Source organism: Poecilia reticulata, chromosome 9 (assembly GCF_904066995.2).
Source record: "Poecilia reticulata chromosome 9, P_reticulata-male-v2, whole genome shotgun sequence".
NCBI classification, from domain to species: Eukaryota; Metazoa; Chordata; class Actinopteri; order Cyprinodontiformes; family Poeciliidae; genus Poecilia; species Poecilia reticulata.
Genome location: NC_088838.1, coordinates 10346311 through 10365709, shown reverse-complemented (window position 1 = coordinate 10365709; position 19399 = coordinate 10346311). Strand labels below are relative to the sequence as shown.

Below are 19399 nucleotides of genomic sequence, written 5' to 3'. Positions count from 1 at the left end.
AAGAACATTTAAAAAGTTTAGGCTTAGGAATGCATTTTGCAAGGCGGTGCAGAAGAACAAGCACTAACTCAGGAACAGACATTTCAGATTCTTCCCTTATTAGAATTTTTACAACTTCACAAAAGTTTTGTAACTTATCGGTGTATTTTGAGAAAAGCAAGTTATGCTTTCCCATATCTCTTTGGGACTGGAGTGTAGGTGTTTCAGTGAATATGCCACTTTTTATTTTTCATTTTACGACTTGATACATGGGAGTTCATCCCATTGTCTTCTCCTACAGAATCGGTAAGCCAAATCAGTGCAGTCATAGACGACTGCAGTCTTTTAAACTATTCCATTAGGCATCAGCCGCAAACCATCACAAAGCGCCGTTGTCCTGCCTGTCTCTCTGTCGTTCCCCCACACTGCCTCGCTCCTCTTCGTCTTCCCTGCTGAGCCGCTGCATTCCCTGCACACAGTTTATGTAGGCGGGATGGTACAATAACATGGAATCCTCCTTGTGGAGACGCTCGTTTTGAAAGCGTGTGGTTTCCAAAGGATTCGGTAGGGGAGAATAGTCAGAGTAGCATTGTGATGCATGTGAACAAGGAGCAACCCGGGGCCAAGAGGAAACAGACCCCGGGTGTTGCTGAAAAGTAGCCAGGCCACACACACCACTGGCTGTGGGGACTCCCATTGTCATGCGGCCTTCCATCTTATTGAATTTCGCCTCGGAAACATTTATTTCTCGCACCGTGACGCTAAGTGGTAGTCGTTATTATATATATAGGCTTCGGAGAAATTCAAAACACTCAATCAGATCTCAGGAAGAATGAGTGGTGGGAGAAAAGGGTAGAATAGCAGAAACGGCATCGAGAGATCTCAATGGCTTGTCCGGGATTCAACTGAGAAAGGGTAAAGTTGACACAGAATGCCTCTGAAGTGTGAATGCGCCACTTTGTGCTCTGTGATTTTGCCGTGCACTGCCTGGATGGTCTTTCTTTTTATCAGCTCACTTCAGCTCAGATTTGGTGTGGTGCCAATGAAGGCTCGTCAAGGTCTCTTGTGATTGCTGACAGCGTTGAAAGCGGCATGTTGTGTTACTTTAAACTGTCAGCTAAACACTGCCGTCTCTTTGCACTCTTCACTGTCTTCCCTCTGTGGGCTGTTTGTCTCTTTACCTACTTTGGTTATATAATACTTGGTAATCAAAAGAGTGTGATGAGTGTGCCACAATGCCTCCCCAGGAGACGTGTTTAGACATTAAGAAGAGCCCAGGTGCACCGGGATGGTGTTTTCTACTACATTTCTGCAGGAAAATTCATCTGAGAGCCACACGACACTGTAACACACTCGGCATCTACGAAAACAACATTTTGTCCACACGTGTTGTGGAGTTTGTAAAGTACACACAATCATTGCGATTATTGTGTGCAGCTGCTTTGATACCAGTCATGACCTTGTTACTGGTATTAAGATATACAGAAGTTTTATGAAACTGCATAAAAATTTTGAAATAAGCTTTTTGACCTAGTTTCAAATGCTAAAATTTCCACTGAAGTTCTTTTATTTGATGCCAGAAAAAGCGGTGCAGTGATCAGTTTTTTTTTTTTTCATCCAGGATTTTGTTCATTTCCTGATTCTCTGGCTAAGATATTTCTGTCCCGTTTTTTGTTCTCACTACCAAAATCGTCTATTTTCAAAATTCTAGAATAATTTAATCTTTCTTCAGTCATACAAATAGACAAATTTATTTTGTAACTGGTGGAACTGCCTTTTCAGTCATAAATTTTCCATAAGATCAACATTAGGACTTCAAAACATAGATTTTGTTGTTCTTTGTTACAAATCTGGTTAGCATAATTTGGCTCATCGTTCATTTAAAGACCCATTTCTGCCCAATATTAAATTTCCCGACCAATATCTATAAATAAAGTTATATCATAATGCTCTGTGCCTGTTCCTTTCATTCTTTTTCCTTCAAATCTAAAAATAGTCATTGTGGTCAATCACTTCAACTTAAGTTTCATCACACCACAGGACATGTCTCCAAAATGCAACATATTTTTCCCTCTCTGCATTTGCAAACTTTAATCATTTTTCTAAACACTGGTAACTTCCTGTCTAAGTGACCTCTCAGTCCATCTCGGTACTTGTTTCACTGTGGATAGTGGCATTCTGACATCATCTCAATGAGGCTTTTGGTTCTTGTTTTAGCTTTGATTTACACGTCACCCATCTCCTTTGCCGTTTATACTTGAGCCAAAATGTTCGAGCAGATCAACATGACACCTTCGGGCGTTTAGAAATTGTTCCCAAAGAAGACTCGGATGTTCTCCAGATTTGTGAGAAGCACCGAGGAGCTCTCCGCTGAAGCTCCCGCACCTGTGGCTGAGCACTGCTGGACAGCTGACTGAAACCAAAAGACACAAACAGTCATGTAAACTCCAGTAATTAAATTGGTTGGTTCTATTACTAATTGATGAAACGCCTTTAAAGCTTTACTCAAATTGAGATCCGGTGTTTCGAGTGTCAAATTGACATTGTCAGTATTTGCTTTGAAATGCATTCAGTGGATTAATTCTGAAATGAGCTACGGATGTCCATGTTCCCTCAGGAATCATGGACATCTGTAGCTCCCATTCTGTTGATTTGCGTCCGGTGCAGCACATCCACTGACCTACAGAAAATCATTTTGAATCTCAGTTCCATTTTACTGCTTTACATAAAGCAGGGTATTCCAAGGGGTATTTTTGTTTTCAGTGCTGATTCAGGTTGATATCTTGGCACCATGTCCCACCTTCCTTCACAAGAAAACTGTACAAAGTTACAAACTACACACTGCACCCAGTAAAGCCTGACCACCAATTAGCCGCTGCAGAGTGCTTTGCAGTAGTTTAGGACATTTTGACACACATTAAAAAAAGGGTATTTTATTTGAATACTCTTCAAATACAATATTCAAACAATGCTTTGTGCTTTTTAAGCAACAGCACAAAGCGTTGCATAATTGTAAAGTGGAAACAAAAGTTGCGAGTTTTTAAAAGTGAAACAGCTCCATTTACTCCGATACCACCCAACAGAATCCAGTCAGCCAGCATTAAATCCTGCTGTTCTGTGAAGGTGTTGGGCTTTTTTTTTGTTGTTGTTGTTTTGTTTTTAAGAGAACATTAGTGAAAAATCAGCATCATGAAAGCCACAGAATACATCACTATCCCATGGATAATGCTGGGATTGAATATGTTGACAGCAGAATTATTGGTTATACATTCCACAATCTGGCCTTTATTGAGCAGTGACAAAAAGAGAGTTGTTTTTTTAAAGAAAATGGCGTATCAAATGCTTTTCCTCGGCCAGGAGACAGAAAATGGTCAGAGTTGATGGGAAGATGGACGGGCCTAAACACAGCCCAGTCCTGGATGAAAAAAAACAGGCTTCAAAGGAGTAGAAACGGAGGCGGAAGTTCACCATCCAGTATGGTATTAACCCCTAAACATGCAGCCACATCTACAATAAAACAGCTTAGATATACAGTAGCACATTCAAATTTTAGAATGGCCCAGTCAAAGTACAGAGATAATTCTAATTGATGTGTAAAGCCGGTAGACACATCCTGCAGCAGTAAATGTAGCAACTGCCTGTTCTACAAAGCACTGATTTTGAGATGGGAAATTTAAAAAATCTAAATAATTTTATTTCTCCGTCTCACTTATGTACTTACTTGTCTTATTGGTGTTGCTATTCCTGACTCCACCAATATGGAGGAGCAGCTGATCGATTGGGGATTGTTTCAACATCCGTCTGACTGGGACTGGGACCGTCTGCCTGCTGTCTCACCTGCAGGAATGTCCCGACGCTTACAGGTTACAAGGCCAAATTGACCATTTAGTCAATAAAAGACACTTCAACCGTCCTGCACCAAATGCTCTGTGGACATATTATGGACTGTGGAGTAATGACTGGCTGCCTTTTGAGACTCAGCTGTGTTTAAAACATTCTGGGAGCACGCCACAAGCCACTGATAGACATCCTGACCACCGAGGTGGAACAAAACCTGATAAAAGAACCGGCTTCCTCCACTGGGACCATGAGAGGACTGAGGACTGTACCACAGCTCCTATTTATTTGTTTGTTCCAGTTGTACACATCCCACCAGTCAGATTTCCTTCTCCACATTTACTTTGTTTGGAGCAATAAATACAATATTTGGAGAGAAATTTCCAAAAAAAAGTAAGCCTTAAAATTTTTTTTATTTCAGTATAACTTCAAATAAATAATTTCTGTTGTTAATTTTGATCCCTCTTTTCTCATGAAGAGGTTTAGAATTTCTCAAATGAAAATCAGATTTATTTTTAGTATTATTACTACTATAATAAGAAAAAAAGAACTTTATACAGCACTGCATAGACGTACTTAAACATGTCAGAAACATGACGTTGCCATACTGAAAACTGCAAGGTTGTCCCAATTGTTTACTTTTACTTATGGGACTACGTAGCAAATGCTTGGTTAATTTTTGGTAAAACAAAGTATTTGAGGAGCCCTAACCTAACTGGAAAACCAAGGAACTGTGTTTCTTCTTTGAATAAACCTCCTATTTTTGTGCTTGCCATACTGCCTTTGTCATCCTGTTAACCAGTCAGGCTGAGGAGGAGACCGAGTTTAGATTACATGTTGTACAAGATAATTATGTGTTTAGATGACAAGATTATTTTGTCTTTTTATGTGGGATCAGTTAGCTGTTTAGGTGGCAAAACATGCAGTTCACAGTAAGTTAATCAAAGTAGCAAATAAATATACACACTTTAACCATGCTGTATCTCTGACCAACTAAGGTTGGATGCGAATGTTTTTTTAAATTATTATTATACGACAAAACAGAGGAAGGAAAAAAAAAGTAACACACAGTTTTTTAAGTGACCCTTAGATTTAGTGTTGATCACAGATTCCACTTTCATTTCTCACATGCTACCTGCAGCCCAACAGCGCGAGGTATCACATCAAAGAAATGGGCTTGATTGGAGAGGGCAGATATATTCATAGGATGACAGATAGGCAATTGCATCTAAAAAGGGCAGCAACAAATTCAAGATGAAAGCGAAGCCCCGTCTTTGGTCTCATCTGCCAACCTGGTATGGATTGGACAGGGAAAGTGATTTGGCCTTCTGTTATAATTTAGTCGGCTCTTCAATCATTGTACTTCACTGTCAGTCTTAGCTAGCATCACACAGACCTTCCACTGTGCTGCGTTTTGCAACCATGACTTGAATATATTGTATGTCGGTGCTTTTACCTTCAAATTAGACTGTGTGCATTCGGTCTATTGTACTCCATGTTACATTTTCATTTGCTCCCAAAGACAGTTCTCTCCTTTGTACTCCCCTGAGCTGAAGACACCTCAGATGCTGTAAATGTATCGGTCAAAAAAAAAAGAAAGAAAAAGGAAGAGACATTTCCATAATTTCATTTTCATACTGCAAGAGAGAATCTATTACTGTTTGAGGTGAAAGCAGGACAGCAAGCGTTAACAGGCTTGTAATTACAACGTATAGCCTGATCTTATGGCAAACATTCGCCAAAGATGGCAGACTGCAGAATCAAATTGCTATTTACTTTGATTATTTCATGCCGTGTTGTTTCGGGAGCATAGCAAATATACACGCCAGCGGTGTTTGAGGCAGACATGATGCAGCTTTATTCATCAAAATCAGCAGCTAGCTTGTCTTTTAAACAGGCATAAAAAAAACAAAACAAAAAAAAAACTTGAATACATCACTCCACTTATGACTTCTCTTCACGGGCTTCCTGTCTGTTTCCGGATTGATTTTAAAAGTGTATTGCTTTTTTCTCAGACTTCCAGTGGTCTGACCCCGTCTTATTCAATACCACACAAAGCAGCACTATGAGCTGGATCTGCTTTAGAACATAAAAAAAATATATACTTTTAGCCTGAGTTTGTGGTCTTCAGACTTCTCTGCTTTGTTTCTTTAACTTACAATGAGTATTGACTTCAGAAAGAGTGAAAATTACCAAGACAACTTTCTGCAAATGTTCACAATTAACTCCTAAAGGAAAATATAATCGTCTATAAACTTCCAATGACATATTTTAGAGTGGAATAAAGCATCACATTATGTAATCTTCCGTTGTAAAAACCCAGCAACCTGAATGACAGGTGCATTTTGTATTTTGGAAGCAGATTATAATTTGTTTGTGGCATAATTAAATTTGAGCACCTGTTTAATATACAGCTCTGGAAAAAAAATGAAGAGACCACTGCACTGAACCCCATTGACAACCTTACGGTTATTCCACCAAATATTGATTTCTGAACTCTTCCCGAGTTAAAACATTAGTATCGTTGTTTCTAAATGAATATGAACTTGTCTTCTTTGCATTATTCCAGGTCTGAAAGTGCTGCATCTTTTTGACCATTTCCCATTTTCTTCAAATAAATTCTAAACTTCTGCCTGGAATTTCAGAGACATGTTGTCGGTGTTTAAATATAAAATAAATGAAACAATGTTCATTTTACTCAAACATATGCCTACAAAAAGTTAAATCAGAGAAACAAATAGTTTTTTTTTTTTTTCAGAAGTGTATTAACTTGAATAATTGCTACAAATTTCATCATTTAAAATGCAGCAACTGTAGGAAAGACTTCTTGTCAAAATGTTCAATGATGAAACCTTCAGTTTCCTACAAATACTGTCGCATCTCCAAAATATCACTGTGCATGGTTTGGAAATATAGAAATAATAGTAACGACATATGTACAGCATATAAAATAAAAAAGTAGCTATATTTTGTTGTACCTTATTTCTGCAGGGAGTAGTTGGAAAAGCTTCTTCTACTATTGCTACAACATGATCTTGGACTCTGTCTAAGCAACATTCTTAATTTTTTTGCTTAAGCTAAATTTGGATGTGGTGTACCAAAGAAAAGCTTGCAAAACAATTTTCTAGGACTTCTCCATGCCAGAATGCCAAAACAACAACACACAGACATCCAGTTATGTAAATAACTGATATTTTCTTTCTTTACTTTTTCTTCACAGGGTAAAATTAAAAGAAGGAGTCACGTTCCTCGGGGCGCGTCCCAGCAACCCCACTCAGTGGATCGTCAGCCAGGACTTGAGGAGTGAAGGTCATCGCGTGGTAACCCTCCACTGCCTCAGAAAGGAGTCCACTTACGATCAGCAGAGGTCAGCACAAAGTTATTTCGCTTCAAACTAATCCATTCAGGTTTTGCATCATAATGAACTCAATCTGCTGTAAGTAAAGGTGTTCCGTCTGCTGTAGTGTCACAGTCGCTTTAAGGTAACAGCGTCTTAAAAAATGGCTTTGTAAGGCCCCGTGAGGCCGTCTCCAAATATATATATATATATATATTTTTTTTTTTACTGCCTGTGCTGTCACTGATGATTCCCATTTTGTAAGGGACACACAATCGCTGAAATACACAGTGCGAACAGTTATCTACGCGATGTTCCCCTCTGCTGAAATGACACGCTTAACATGACAGAACTGTGGGCAGCAGAAAGTTGACTTCTGCAGTATTCATTTTTTTTCCGTTTCTCTCTTACTCCTGTCGTCTTGCCCCCCCCCCTCCTTTTCCCCTGCTCTCGTTTTTTTTATTTGCCTATATATTTTTCACACTGCTGAGCCTCTCGGGCCGTTGGCCATTTCTAATCTGCATTCACGTCTTTAAACTAATCTGGCAGATAGGGAACGTGATTGCCAGCACCAGGGAAAGGTTGCTGCGTTAATTAAGTGTTGATTGAAGGCCTTTGTGTGTTTTAATGGTTTTTTTCCTCCTCGGATCAGGAAGTAGTTTTAATAAATCTAACTTTCTAGTGACAGGTGTAATTTTATGGATTATAGGATGATTTGAGGCCGGGTGGAAAAAGCGTGCTTATTTGCTCTTTAGCCTTCGTTCCGCTTAGCAAACTTGAAACTATTTCTTGAAGGAAACAAGACACTTGACTGCAACTTCTACTTTATAATCAAAGTTGCGCAGGGGGTTTATTTAAGAGCAGTTAGACATAAGTAATTATAATTTGTTGGTCCAGTGACTTTTCTTTAGACACACTGCTTTTAGTGGATCATTACAGGGAGTGATTATAGTCTAACTATGGTGTCACAGCAGTGGAAATCATAGACAGCTGGGGGTCCCTTGAAATCAGCACAGCTGTAAGATCAGAAGCAGCTTGTAAACATTTTTTTTTTATTTTTTTAGAAATCCCATCCAGCAAAATTTTTTGTGCGTGATATGACTTTTACATTAGTGGCTTCCCCTGTAATGGGAAGTCAGATGTATGTAGCAGATTTCATTTTATGGACCTTTCAGAAAAGCCAGTTTCAGTAAATATTTAGTAAGAGAAGTTAAAGAGCACAATGTCTAATTAAATCTGTCTCTTTTATTTGCAAATTGTGACATTCTGTCATCAGGTTATGTGTGTGGCAGCAGATATTAGAACTAAAAAATACTTTTATTTAACATTACTATAGAGTGAGGTCACAGTGAGGCTGCAAGGTGGCACAGTTGGTAGCAGTGATGCATTGCAGCGATGAGGTCTTGGGTTCAAATCCCTGCCTGCGGTCTCCCTGCATGGTGTTTATATATTCTCTAACCCAGCTTCCCTCTGTAGCTCAAATCTCTTTACCTGCCTATAACCATCACTGAGACTGCAAAGAATTGAGAGAGAGAAAGAAAGAGGAAGATTTAAAGCTCAGTCCTCATTTAGATTTTTCTCAGATTCATTTGTTTTAACCTTTTAAATATTACTATGACCAGGGAAGTTTAGTCATATCTCGGTTTTCTTGTGAGCATTTCTTGACTTATGAAGATAAATGCACATCTGTCTTTGTCTAATGGAGTGTTTCTTGTCTTCTCTGTTTTCAAAAGTGCCCAAGAAAAATGGTCCCCTGTTGACAAACCGTGTTTATAGCCCTTTGAAACAGAAAAACGAGGTGGACTGGTAATAAAGCCTTCAATACACCGTGACTGACTTTAAAGAACTAAAGAATCAATGGCAACAAAAATAAAGAATATTTATTTCATAGGAGTTGGGAGACATGGTGATTTTGGAAATAAATAAAATACTATTTTATGTATCTTTTATTATTCAAATTAAAGGTTGGCTTTTTAAATTTTTCAGTTTGACCTCATTTTGAGCAATAAAAATGTATTATTTGTAAGGCTTATGCCACATGCTTAACAAGGTGCCAATAATGGTGAGGAGTTCTGTACCTTGAACTGCAGCTCTGCACAGCAAAGCTAATCTTTTTACTGGAATATAATAAATACTCAAGTATTGTCAGTCTTAACTACAGTGTTAAACATTTGATGTAGAATTTTTTCAAATTGCTTAAAAATCTAATTATTGAGGCTTGCTGAAGCAAAGCAAAAAGAAAAAAATGTTATGTTTTTTGAACAATAATATTTGTTATTCTGTTGCTAAGAGATGAGCGCATTTTCAGGTATCTTGTATGAGTGGGGGGTTTTTTTCTGGTAACGAACTGTCACAAAGTATAAATCAAGTTTTTACTTTTGTGTTTAATGTCTGTTTTATAATGTATCTGCCACCAATGATAAAAAAAAAACTTTTTCACTCTTCTGAAAAATTCACTAACTGTACAATTCTTGTAAAGTAGCAATAAGATAAGTACTATTTCAAAAGAGGAGAAGAAATCTTATGCTGTTTGAACAATAACAGTATTTGTTGTTAATCCGTTGCTAAGAGATGAGCAAGTTCTGGTAGCCAAGTGCCACGAAGTAAACATCGGATTTTTACTTTTAGCAAAATTTACCAGCTGTAAATTTCTTGTGTCTGAGCAGAAAAGCAGTGTTTCAAAGGAGCTTGTGTTTTATTAACAATATGACTTCTTATTAATTTGGTGTTAAGAAATGGATAACAACAATATTTGTTGTTATTCTTCTGCTAAAAAATGAGTGCTTTTTCTAGTAACCAATGCTTAGTACACTGAATAAAGGAAGTCAATGTAAGACAACACACTAGCTATACCCCACATGCCACTTGCAGCATTTAGGCTAGCATTAGCATTTTGGCTAATTTTAGCGTACACACTAGTTTTAGAATACTGAATAGAAGAAGTCCACGTTAGTCAACATTCTTGAAATTCTCCACAAACTATTACTAAGCTACAAAGTCACATTTTTATTGATGATAAAATCTGCAAAACTGTTAGATCGAATACAAATTGTTTTAAAATTATTAGACATTGTGCAGAGATGTTTTTGAACTCACTGATCCTCTCACATTTTACCTATGGAGCTACTGTCTGGTCTCAGACTAGTCAAACTAAACTCAAACCATTAGCAAGTCTCTATAATCAGGCCTTAAAGGTTTTATATCAAAAGCCGATTAGATTCCATCACTGTCACATTTTGGTTAAATTTGGCATTTTGGATTTTACAAATTTTCTAAATTATAATGTATTAAAATTGATTTTTAAGTGTTGAAATGGACTTGCACCTACACCATTAAGCGATTGTATACAGAGACTGCAGGGCAATAGCGGATCTACCAGAGCAGCTTTGGATGGAAATTGTAAGGTCCCCTTTCGAAGAACCACTTTTGCTCAAAGTGCTCTGTCTGTGCAGAGGATCTGCAGTTTGGAACTCACTTCCTGTTCATTTAAAGTCTGTAACCAGTTTTAGTACGTTCAAAAATCAAACAAAACTCTGGTTATGTCAAAAACAGAACTGTACCCATTTTTGATGTTTTATATTTTTCTGTTTGTATACATTATGTTGTGCTATTTTAAATGATTATCACTTCAATTTTTAGAGTTACTTTTTAAAAGCCCATCTTAGGGACAAGTGCTGCGAATTAGCTGTTGCTATTGCACTATGATGCAAACATGGGACTGCTGTTTATTCAGTTTGTCTATGTCGATGTGTGTCTGTCCCCAGTGGCGCAAAAAGTGGGTATGCAGGGTATGCAACGCATAGGGGTGCAGCACCAGAGGGGGCGCCAAAACCCCGTCTGGAGGGGGCGGCGCGCCGATGATGTTCTCTCATACATTTTAGCGAGCCTTGCGCTCCTTGACCTTGTGCACATAACGAGGTAAATGTAGCGAGTTTTACCCTTCACGTATCGTCGCCTCGGGGGAGGGGGAAGTGAGCATCGCTCCTTCACCCTGGCATTCCTTCCCTCGGGGGAGGGGGTGCCGATCTATGATTTCGCATCCACCTGAATAATGTGTAGTTGCGCCACTGTCTGTCCCTATCAAATAAACTTTATAATACATTTTAGCTTACTACATGATGCTAATTTTTTAGCATCAGAACGCTGGGCTCCAACCGATGGGCGCACTTTGGGCAGGTTCTGTTTAAATTTCTTCAGAAATTTTCTAGTTTAAATATATCGCTATGACATTTTGTCCTAAAATTCTTTACAGTTGCTTTTGTATTTTAAAGAGTCTTAATTGAAACATTTTCAATGGGACTGGTTGCCTAGTAACAACAGCATTTCTACTTCCTGTAATTCACGCCAGCTGCATCCTAAATAATGCATACGGTAGAAGAAGCAATGGCATAACTGGCTTCCCTTTGGAAGGAGAAGCCTCTTGTGCGGATTCATGTCTCTCTACGTTGTTTTGCGAACATGTCCTTTTACCTGCAGACAGACACAACCTCATTACAGTAGTAAAACTATATTTTATTGATTCACTAAGTAAAGAAACCAGAGCCACGAGTGAGCATATCAAGTCATATCCCGGCTGCTTGGGCTTTGCTCGTCGGTCTCTTCCTTAATCCTCACAGCTGTCAAACTCTCATCACAAAGCAGACTAAAGACGCCTTGTGATGGCTTTACTATACAGAATGCCCCAATTTTTTCTTTGTCTGGCCCTCGCCGCTCCCAGCCATTCCAGTGAAGCTCTTTCAGAAGGAGATTAGACATAGGTACCTCATCTGTTGAGCTGTCACTCTGTCCTCTTTCTTCTTGCCAAGACTTCTTTGAGCGCAGAAGAATGATGAAGAGTTTGATCGCTTTATTTCAAAGTAATGTAAAATACTGTTTGTATTCGAGTGCAGGGTGTCGCATGCTCACTCATTTGTTACGGGTTTTATCCGACTATACATTCTTCCGTTGCAGGAATCAGATATGTCCTCTGGAACAGCGACAGAGTTCCTCTACAGTAAAATGTTTTCAGTTCAGTCACCACTTTCGAGGAATTATTATTCTACCTTTCAGTTCTGGTAAAAGGAGCATAGAGCAAGGAGCAGTTCAGTCTGATATTAGTGTTTCATTTTTCAGGAAAATTATAAACGGAAAATATGGAGAGATTTCAAAAAGAGTCTGCCACATGGTCAAATATGTAAAAACTACAGCGACGGGATTCAAAATATTTTCTAGCTGTTGTTGCTCTACCCTTTGAAAATCAATCGTTTTCAAACGGTAGTCATTATCCAACTAATCAGTTAATCAAGTTTACCAATATAGCACATTTCAGCAACAAGACGGTACAAAGTGCTTTATGTCATAAACACACACGAATACAAAGTCATAAAAGACATCGTGCCATCGACAATTGAGAAAACCAGGAACAAACTTTACATTTTTATGAGTGCCATCATCAAAATCATCAGTACACATCAAATATGTTGGTGAACGTTTTATCTATTGTGGTTCAAAAGCAGCTCTGAACAGGTGGCGTTTTAGTCCAGATTTAAAGGAACTCGGTGTTTCAGTTGTTTTGCAGTTTTCTGGAAGTTTGTTGCAGATTTGTGGTGTACAGAAGCTAAATGCTGCTAATCCATGTTTGGTTCTGGGGATGCAGAGTTAGACCAGAACCAGAAGACCTGAGAGGTCTGGAAGGTTGATACAACAACAGCAGATCTTTAACATATTGTAATGCTAAGCGGTTAAATTATTTATAAACTAAAAACAGTATTTCAAAGTCTATTCTTTCAATGAGCTTGTAACATTAGCACACTTACAATGTAGTCAAAACATTTTGACCACGTGTGTAAAATTCGGGTGCCGTCTCCTTTGTTTGTTTGTTTTTTCCTTCTTTTTAACAATAACAGAACTTTCTTGTCAGGGTCACAGACAATGCGCAGCTCTCCCAAAGTGTCTTCTTTCTGTGACGGACCTCTTTAGCCGTCTGACTTGTCGGGTCAGGTCTCCTTTTCTCCATACAAAATGATCATCACTCCATTGACGCGATGCCTTTACTAGCCTGTTACCCCTCATCGCATGCAAACAAACACGCAGTCACGCTAAATGGAGTGTGAACTTCACACACACACAGCTCAGATCGTCAGCTCAGCTACATATGGATCGACGCCGCTGCTGCTGCTGGACCTCGGCTTGCAACCAGACTTTAATGCACTTGAACAGTGTGTGTGGTGCCGGTTGTTGTGCGTGAGCGTGGGTCAGGTGGACTCTCTGAGCTCGTTCAGCTCGTCACTTTGAACTGTTTACCCTCACCAGCTGAGCCACTGCTCCCCGTCTACTCACAGCTGATGCTCCAGAACCCCCACATGACCCGCTGTGCAGCAGACTGATTAAATGCTCAACCATCAACTGTTTACCGTCTGCTTCAAAGCATTTTCCTCGGCATTTGTTGAACTATATTATTTTTCTGAATATGTGAATTGGCAACTCCTTTGTTGTGGTTCTTAGGTGTTACAATGGAAAAAAATAAAATAATTAAAACCTCCTCAACGTGTTTCTTTTGCATAATGGATGGAACAGTGAGGAATGTTTTTGCTAAACTTCATAGAGAATGAGAGAATGAACAGTTTTATTTAGAAAGTTTAATGAACGACGCCGTCAGCTGTGGCTCAGGCTGAAAGATGCATGTTTTTGTCCCTTCTAAGAGAAAAGGGTTTTATTTTTTGGCAGATGAAAGACAGAGAGCACAGAGGAAGACATGCAGCAAATGGTCCGAGGCTGGGAATCGAACCGGTGGACAAATGCTTTGAGGACTGTAGCCTCTGTATTTGGTGCACCTGCTCTACCGCTGAGCCACCTGGTGCCCTCAAGAAAAATTTGCTTTTTAATTCCACACATCCGCAACACAAGCTGAATCCAAGATGCCACTGTACTGTGACTTTCGTGATTTTATAAAGGTCTGCGCCTTTCCTGAGCGTTGCGTCACACTTTGGATTTAACACCAAAGCCTTTCCAGGACAGCTCCAAATAATCTGTCACTGCGCCTGCAGCACGTCAGAGGAATCAGAAGGGCTTTCTACGGAAAGGGACAAAATGCTGCTGCGGTGTACTCATAATACTGACGGCACATGCACTCTGGCAGATTGAAAAGTTCACTCTGTCACCATTAAAGGCGAGGCCGTTCAAAACAAAAGCGGCCCCGCTTCCTCGGCATGTCATCAGCCATAAGTGGAGAATGCGGTCGCTCATTAGGACTGTCTGGGTGCAGATGGATCTCCTCTATGAGCCACCGCTTCATTAATCCTCCTCGCCACGCCACGCCCAGCACGGGGACAGCTTGTTACAGTCACCCCACCAGAGAGTCTCAAATTTTAAAATAGTTGGTCAGAATTTTATGTGAAATAAAAAAGAAAAAATGTGTCTAGTATAAATCTTTTGAGGCACTTTTTAAAGTATTTTGAGAAATTTATTTGATTAATCAAATTTCTCTCCATTCCCCTTTGGATAAACCTCCATCAAGTTGGATGGAGAACATCTATGAACCTCGGCTTTCAAGTCTTAAATGGATTTTGATCTGGACTTTGACTGTGCCATTCTAACGTCGTCTCTGTGGGACCCTCTAATTGTTCAGCTGCTGAAAAACATCTTTTGTTGCCACCTCCGTGTTTCATGTTGGAGATTACGTGTTTAGCTTGATGTAGTAGAGCATTAGCTTTCTGTCACACTAATCATTTTGTGTCAGGGACTAGATAGTAAATTGTAGCCTCATCTGGTCAGAGCTACTTTTTCCACATGATTTCTGTTTTCCTAATTTCAAAATGTAAACTAACCTTCTTCAAGGTTCCTCTTTTTTAAAATTGCTTGTTTTTTTTCTCACTATGCATTTTGACCATTCTAAATTTATCCAGACTTGTAAGTCACTATAGAAATTTGAATGACTTTAAGGTGACTCAATACTGTAATTCAGTCGGGCCGATTTAGGCGTGTTTTACATTGTGCAAATTGGACTCAGACAGAGATGAAATTAATCTCTTTAAATCTAATGTGCGATCCTTTTGTCTGCTCCATTGAGGCTTATGAACTGAAAGGACAAAGTTGGATAGCAATGAATGAAATTCACTTTCTTTTTTTTCTATTTAAAGTCTAAAAAACAGCAACAATAAGTTGATCTGACTTTACAGCAACATGGAATTTTTCACGTTTATGCACTTTGTCAGACATATGGAGAAGAAAAAGGTGCCTCAATACATACTGAAGATGCATTATTAATGACAAGGTTACTTTGAAGACAAACAAGCAGGCACAAAGTTTCATCTCAATCAAAATTTCTGCGACTCCCCTCTTGCTCTGATTTGACGATCGACAGTAAAGCCATTTTTGTTTTGTTCTGTTGTTGTTTTTTTTCCTTTCTTTTTTGTAGGAATCAAGTTTTGTTGCTGCTCAGCAATCCTGAAAATGAGCCACATGCTGTGGGGTTTAATGCTGCATAATGTTGCATAAATCAAGGCACAAATGAAATGGCCCAATTACATTAGGGACAAACAGGGATGTTAACTTGACAGTCTTAATGCTAACACTTTTAATAATGAATCAGCCCAATTCCCAGTGGGCTCCGTTTAGTGGTAAAATGCTCTCGGTGGAGTCTCATTGGCGATATTTACCAACACGCTACTGCTGTCTGCACAGCTTTAATGCATTAGGTTTTTTTTTTATTCATCTAATATTAGTAGAAGTAACACGAGATCAATTCCAATATCCTTACATGCACCACAGCTAGTGTTTTAAGGACATTAACACTTTCACCAGGACTGAGTGAAATGAGGGGTTCCTATTGGAGGACGGGGATGTAAAGCTGATGAGAAAGGAACAATCAAATTGTTCGAAGTGAAGGCAATGTGATTTGGTTCTCGTTATCAGCACGTGAAAAGAGATGTGGCATTTTCTCCAGCTCCGACAGCCATCTGATTACAGTAGTCACTCCAGATTACATCGAACTGTTCGGACTGAAAAAGTGCGCTCGCTTCCCAGTTCGCCGTCCAGGCAGTAATAACTTCCAGTCGAGAGGAGCTGATCTGTGCTCTGTCCATCCGCACAGAGCCACCGTGAAGTTTACAGAAAGCAGGCAGTCGGCAGTGTAGGTACTGGCTTTCATATTAACCTGGAGGTTATTTTAGCTACATGAAGAAAGAGGTCGGGTTGCATGAAAGCTTATCTGATTTCGCTGATATCTCAGCCAGAAACGGTGCCATCTGGGTGGAAGCGGATATGCCGGAGAGAGACAGATTGTTGGTTTACATGTGTCCCGGAGAGTTCATGTGTGTCAGATTTAAAAAGGTTTAATGGCAAGTACGCCGCTCTTAGAGGTTAATCTCCCCCCCGAGGATCAGATCAGCGCAACATGTATTTGGAGTTTTTGCATCAACTGTGTTATTTTCTGTATTTATGTAATTTAAGAGGGTTTTAATAAAGGCTTACGTTATATAACATGCAAACCTTAAACACATCTCCAACACGCAGATTTGCCTGCTTCCTTTCATTCCAACCCTGTCGAGATGCTTTAGGAGACCAACCACACCGTCATGTGCATTTAATTAGCTGCGGCAACTTCTGGATCATTTTTTCTGGGTTTTGTGTTTTTTTGCTAGACAACAACAATATGGCTTTGTTAAAAACAGCATTTTATAAATAGTTTAAGGAATATTTTAAAGTGAAAATCCACAGGAGAATTGTGGTGTATTTTTTTAAGTTTAATTTAATAGCCAGAAGACTATTTTAATGAAAGAAAAAAACAGCTCCCATCTTCCTACGTGTGGTTACGTTATAAACTAGACAGCGACAGAGAACAAACAAAACATGTAGGAGCTAATTAATACTATCGGAGAAAAGAAGTTATAATGAGGAGAAAATCTTGCTTTTTGCAACATATTGACAGGAAAATGAAGTAGTTACGCTTTTTTATTCTCTTAAGACTTCTAGGCAAAAAAACCCAACAACAATACAGTCTGGGTTATCATTAGTATTTTTTTTTCTAATCGTTACATTGAAAGAAAAGTGCTTTTCTTTACTTCCACATTCCATAGAAGACCATGTGTTAATCTTCTTTTTGTAAAATGTTTGTTTTTTGTTTGTTTTAAAAACCTAAAAGCAAGAAAATGAGATATTGGTTGTTTAAAATGTCCTTAATATATTTTCTATAGTAGATATTCATTAAAAGATTTTAAGTTATGTAACATTTGTGATTCTAAACGAGTTTTATTTCACTGGACCGAGGTCAAAAATGGCTATTTGGTTTTGTAAAGATTACAGACCCTCGGGTCATGGGATTGACCTAGAATACTGGCTCATATTCAGACAAGAAAAACCAATAACGGTAACTACCGAAGGAAATGACTTCAAAAGAAATACGTCAAATTGTGCATTAAGATGTTACAATTTCAACAAGTTCAGTCGCTGTAATCGCCTGTGCGAAACCATGTGGAAAATAAAGGGAGGATTTACGCGGGCCATGTGTCTGGTTAACTGTTCTGTTAGCATTTTAGTACACTCAGTAAAGCGATGCGTATAAGGTAATGAACTAATGTAAAAACGAGATCCGGAAGTTCCATTTTGAGGATCGTTTACATCAATTTTGATTTTATGGAACGTGTTAAATGCCAGACAGACACGGGGAGGGACTTCTGGACACTTACCTTAAGTAGACAGCTCAGCAGGAAGCTGGGAGTTGTAGGCCATGTATCTTTTATTCTCACAACTTTGATATTTATTGACAAACAGCCAAGTTTAAATTCACCCCTATCATATAAAACTGAGTATATGATCACTTCTTTACGTGTGGATACTGGCATAGCTAGTGCTAGCTTGTGCTAACTACTTAGCACATAAAAGGCTGACGTTATCGTAGGTAAACAAACTTGTTCTGTGGTTAAAACTAATTAACACAAGCGACTGACATTAGCATCATTTTACCATTATGCTACGTCTTATTTCATCCTGTGGAAGAGGTTCACGTCTTATTAGGTCGTTGGCTCGTTCAAACTGTTACTTGTAAAGAAAGACGAGGCTGAGACAGAAGCTTTAACCTAAATTTGCGACTTCATAAATCCTTCATTTGGGTTAAAGGAATGACTAGACAAATTTTACTACGCTGTAGTTCTTACTGTGTTCATATATTAATGATCGCATTCCTATTTTTATCAGCCTTTCGACGTCCTATTCCTGTGCTGCATTTTTAAAAACGACGAGAATCGCACCGTGACAGGAAAAATTGACAGCAGCCAGAGTCTGAGAAGGCATCTCCCCTCCGCAAGCGTGTCCCTCCTTCCAGTGAATTGGTACATTTTGTTTTGTCGCAAGAGCCTCTGTGAAGCATAACGGGGGGGAACAAATGAACACATTTTGAGATTTATTTGCCACGCTCTCGAAATTGTAAATAAAAGTTCCCTGACATTTCAGGTGAAAAAGGACACAAGTTAGGTGAATTTAGACGTGGGATGAAGATCAAAATTGTGGCTGTCGCAGCATGTTTCAGCCAGGGTAAGAGAGGGTGGGCTGAGATGTAAACATGCAATTGTCTGTAGGCTCTGCGACAAAACATAGTGGATGTTTTCCCTCCTACAACTGTAATTATATCTTTAGAGAACCTATTGAATGAGTGCTGAGTTTGGATTGAATTGCGGTGTGGCGCATTCAGCTCAGCATCTTTGACAACAAACAGCAGGGCTGGCACAACAAGATCCACCTGGATTCAATATTTCCATTCAAGCCTCTCATCTGTCAAATTATCCATCTGAATAGGCAAAAGAAAACCTGGCATGAACTTGGCTCCAATTAGCCTGAATTTGGATGGTCTTTAAGATGATTGACTTTCATCCTGCAGCCTTTTCCACTTAAAGAAATACCTGTCACAGCTGCAGGACCGTTTCATTTTTTTCTTTTTTTACATGATTAAACAGAAATAGTCCAGTCATCCTATTTAAAGAGGCCCAGAGCTGTTGAGGGATGTGCAGTGGCAGTGTTTGAGGTGAAGAAATGGCAAGAAGTGGGATGGGCGGAGGGGGGGGGCACTCTACAGCGAACAAAGAAAATGGGGTGTCGAGGATCTTATCGGGAATAGACGGCCCCCGCTTTCAGTCAGAAACAGATTGAATCAACCTGAAGGCAAACAGGAGAGGTGCGCGTCGCATCCTCTCATCTGCAGCACCGCATTTGTGCGTGCAAACACTGACAAGCAATCGTTTGCCGTGCTTCGTTATCGGCGCCGAGTCTTAACAG

General features: G+C 39.2%; 1 protein-coding gene across 1 annotated transcript in view; it reads left to right on the top strand.

The window, feature by feature from the left end:
• Nucleotides 1-19399, top strand: part of LOC103470631 (transmembrane protein 132C) — a 163416-nt gene that overhangs the window by 79442 nt on the left and 64575 nt on the right. The window contains exon 3 of the mRNA XM_081610519.1: nucleotides 7037-7183. Within this exon, the coding sequence (XP_081466645.1) occupies nucleotides 7037-7183 (147 nt within the window). The remainder of the gene's footprint in view (nucleotides 1-7036; nucleotides 7184-19399) is intronic.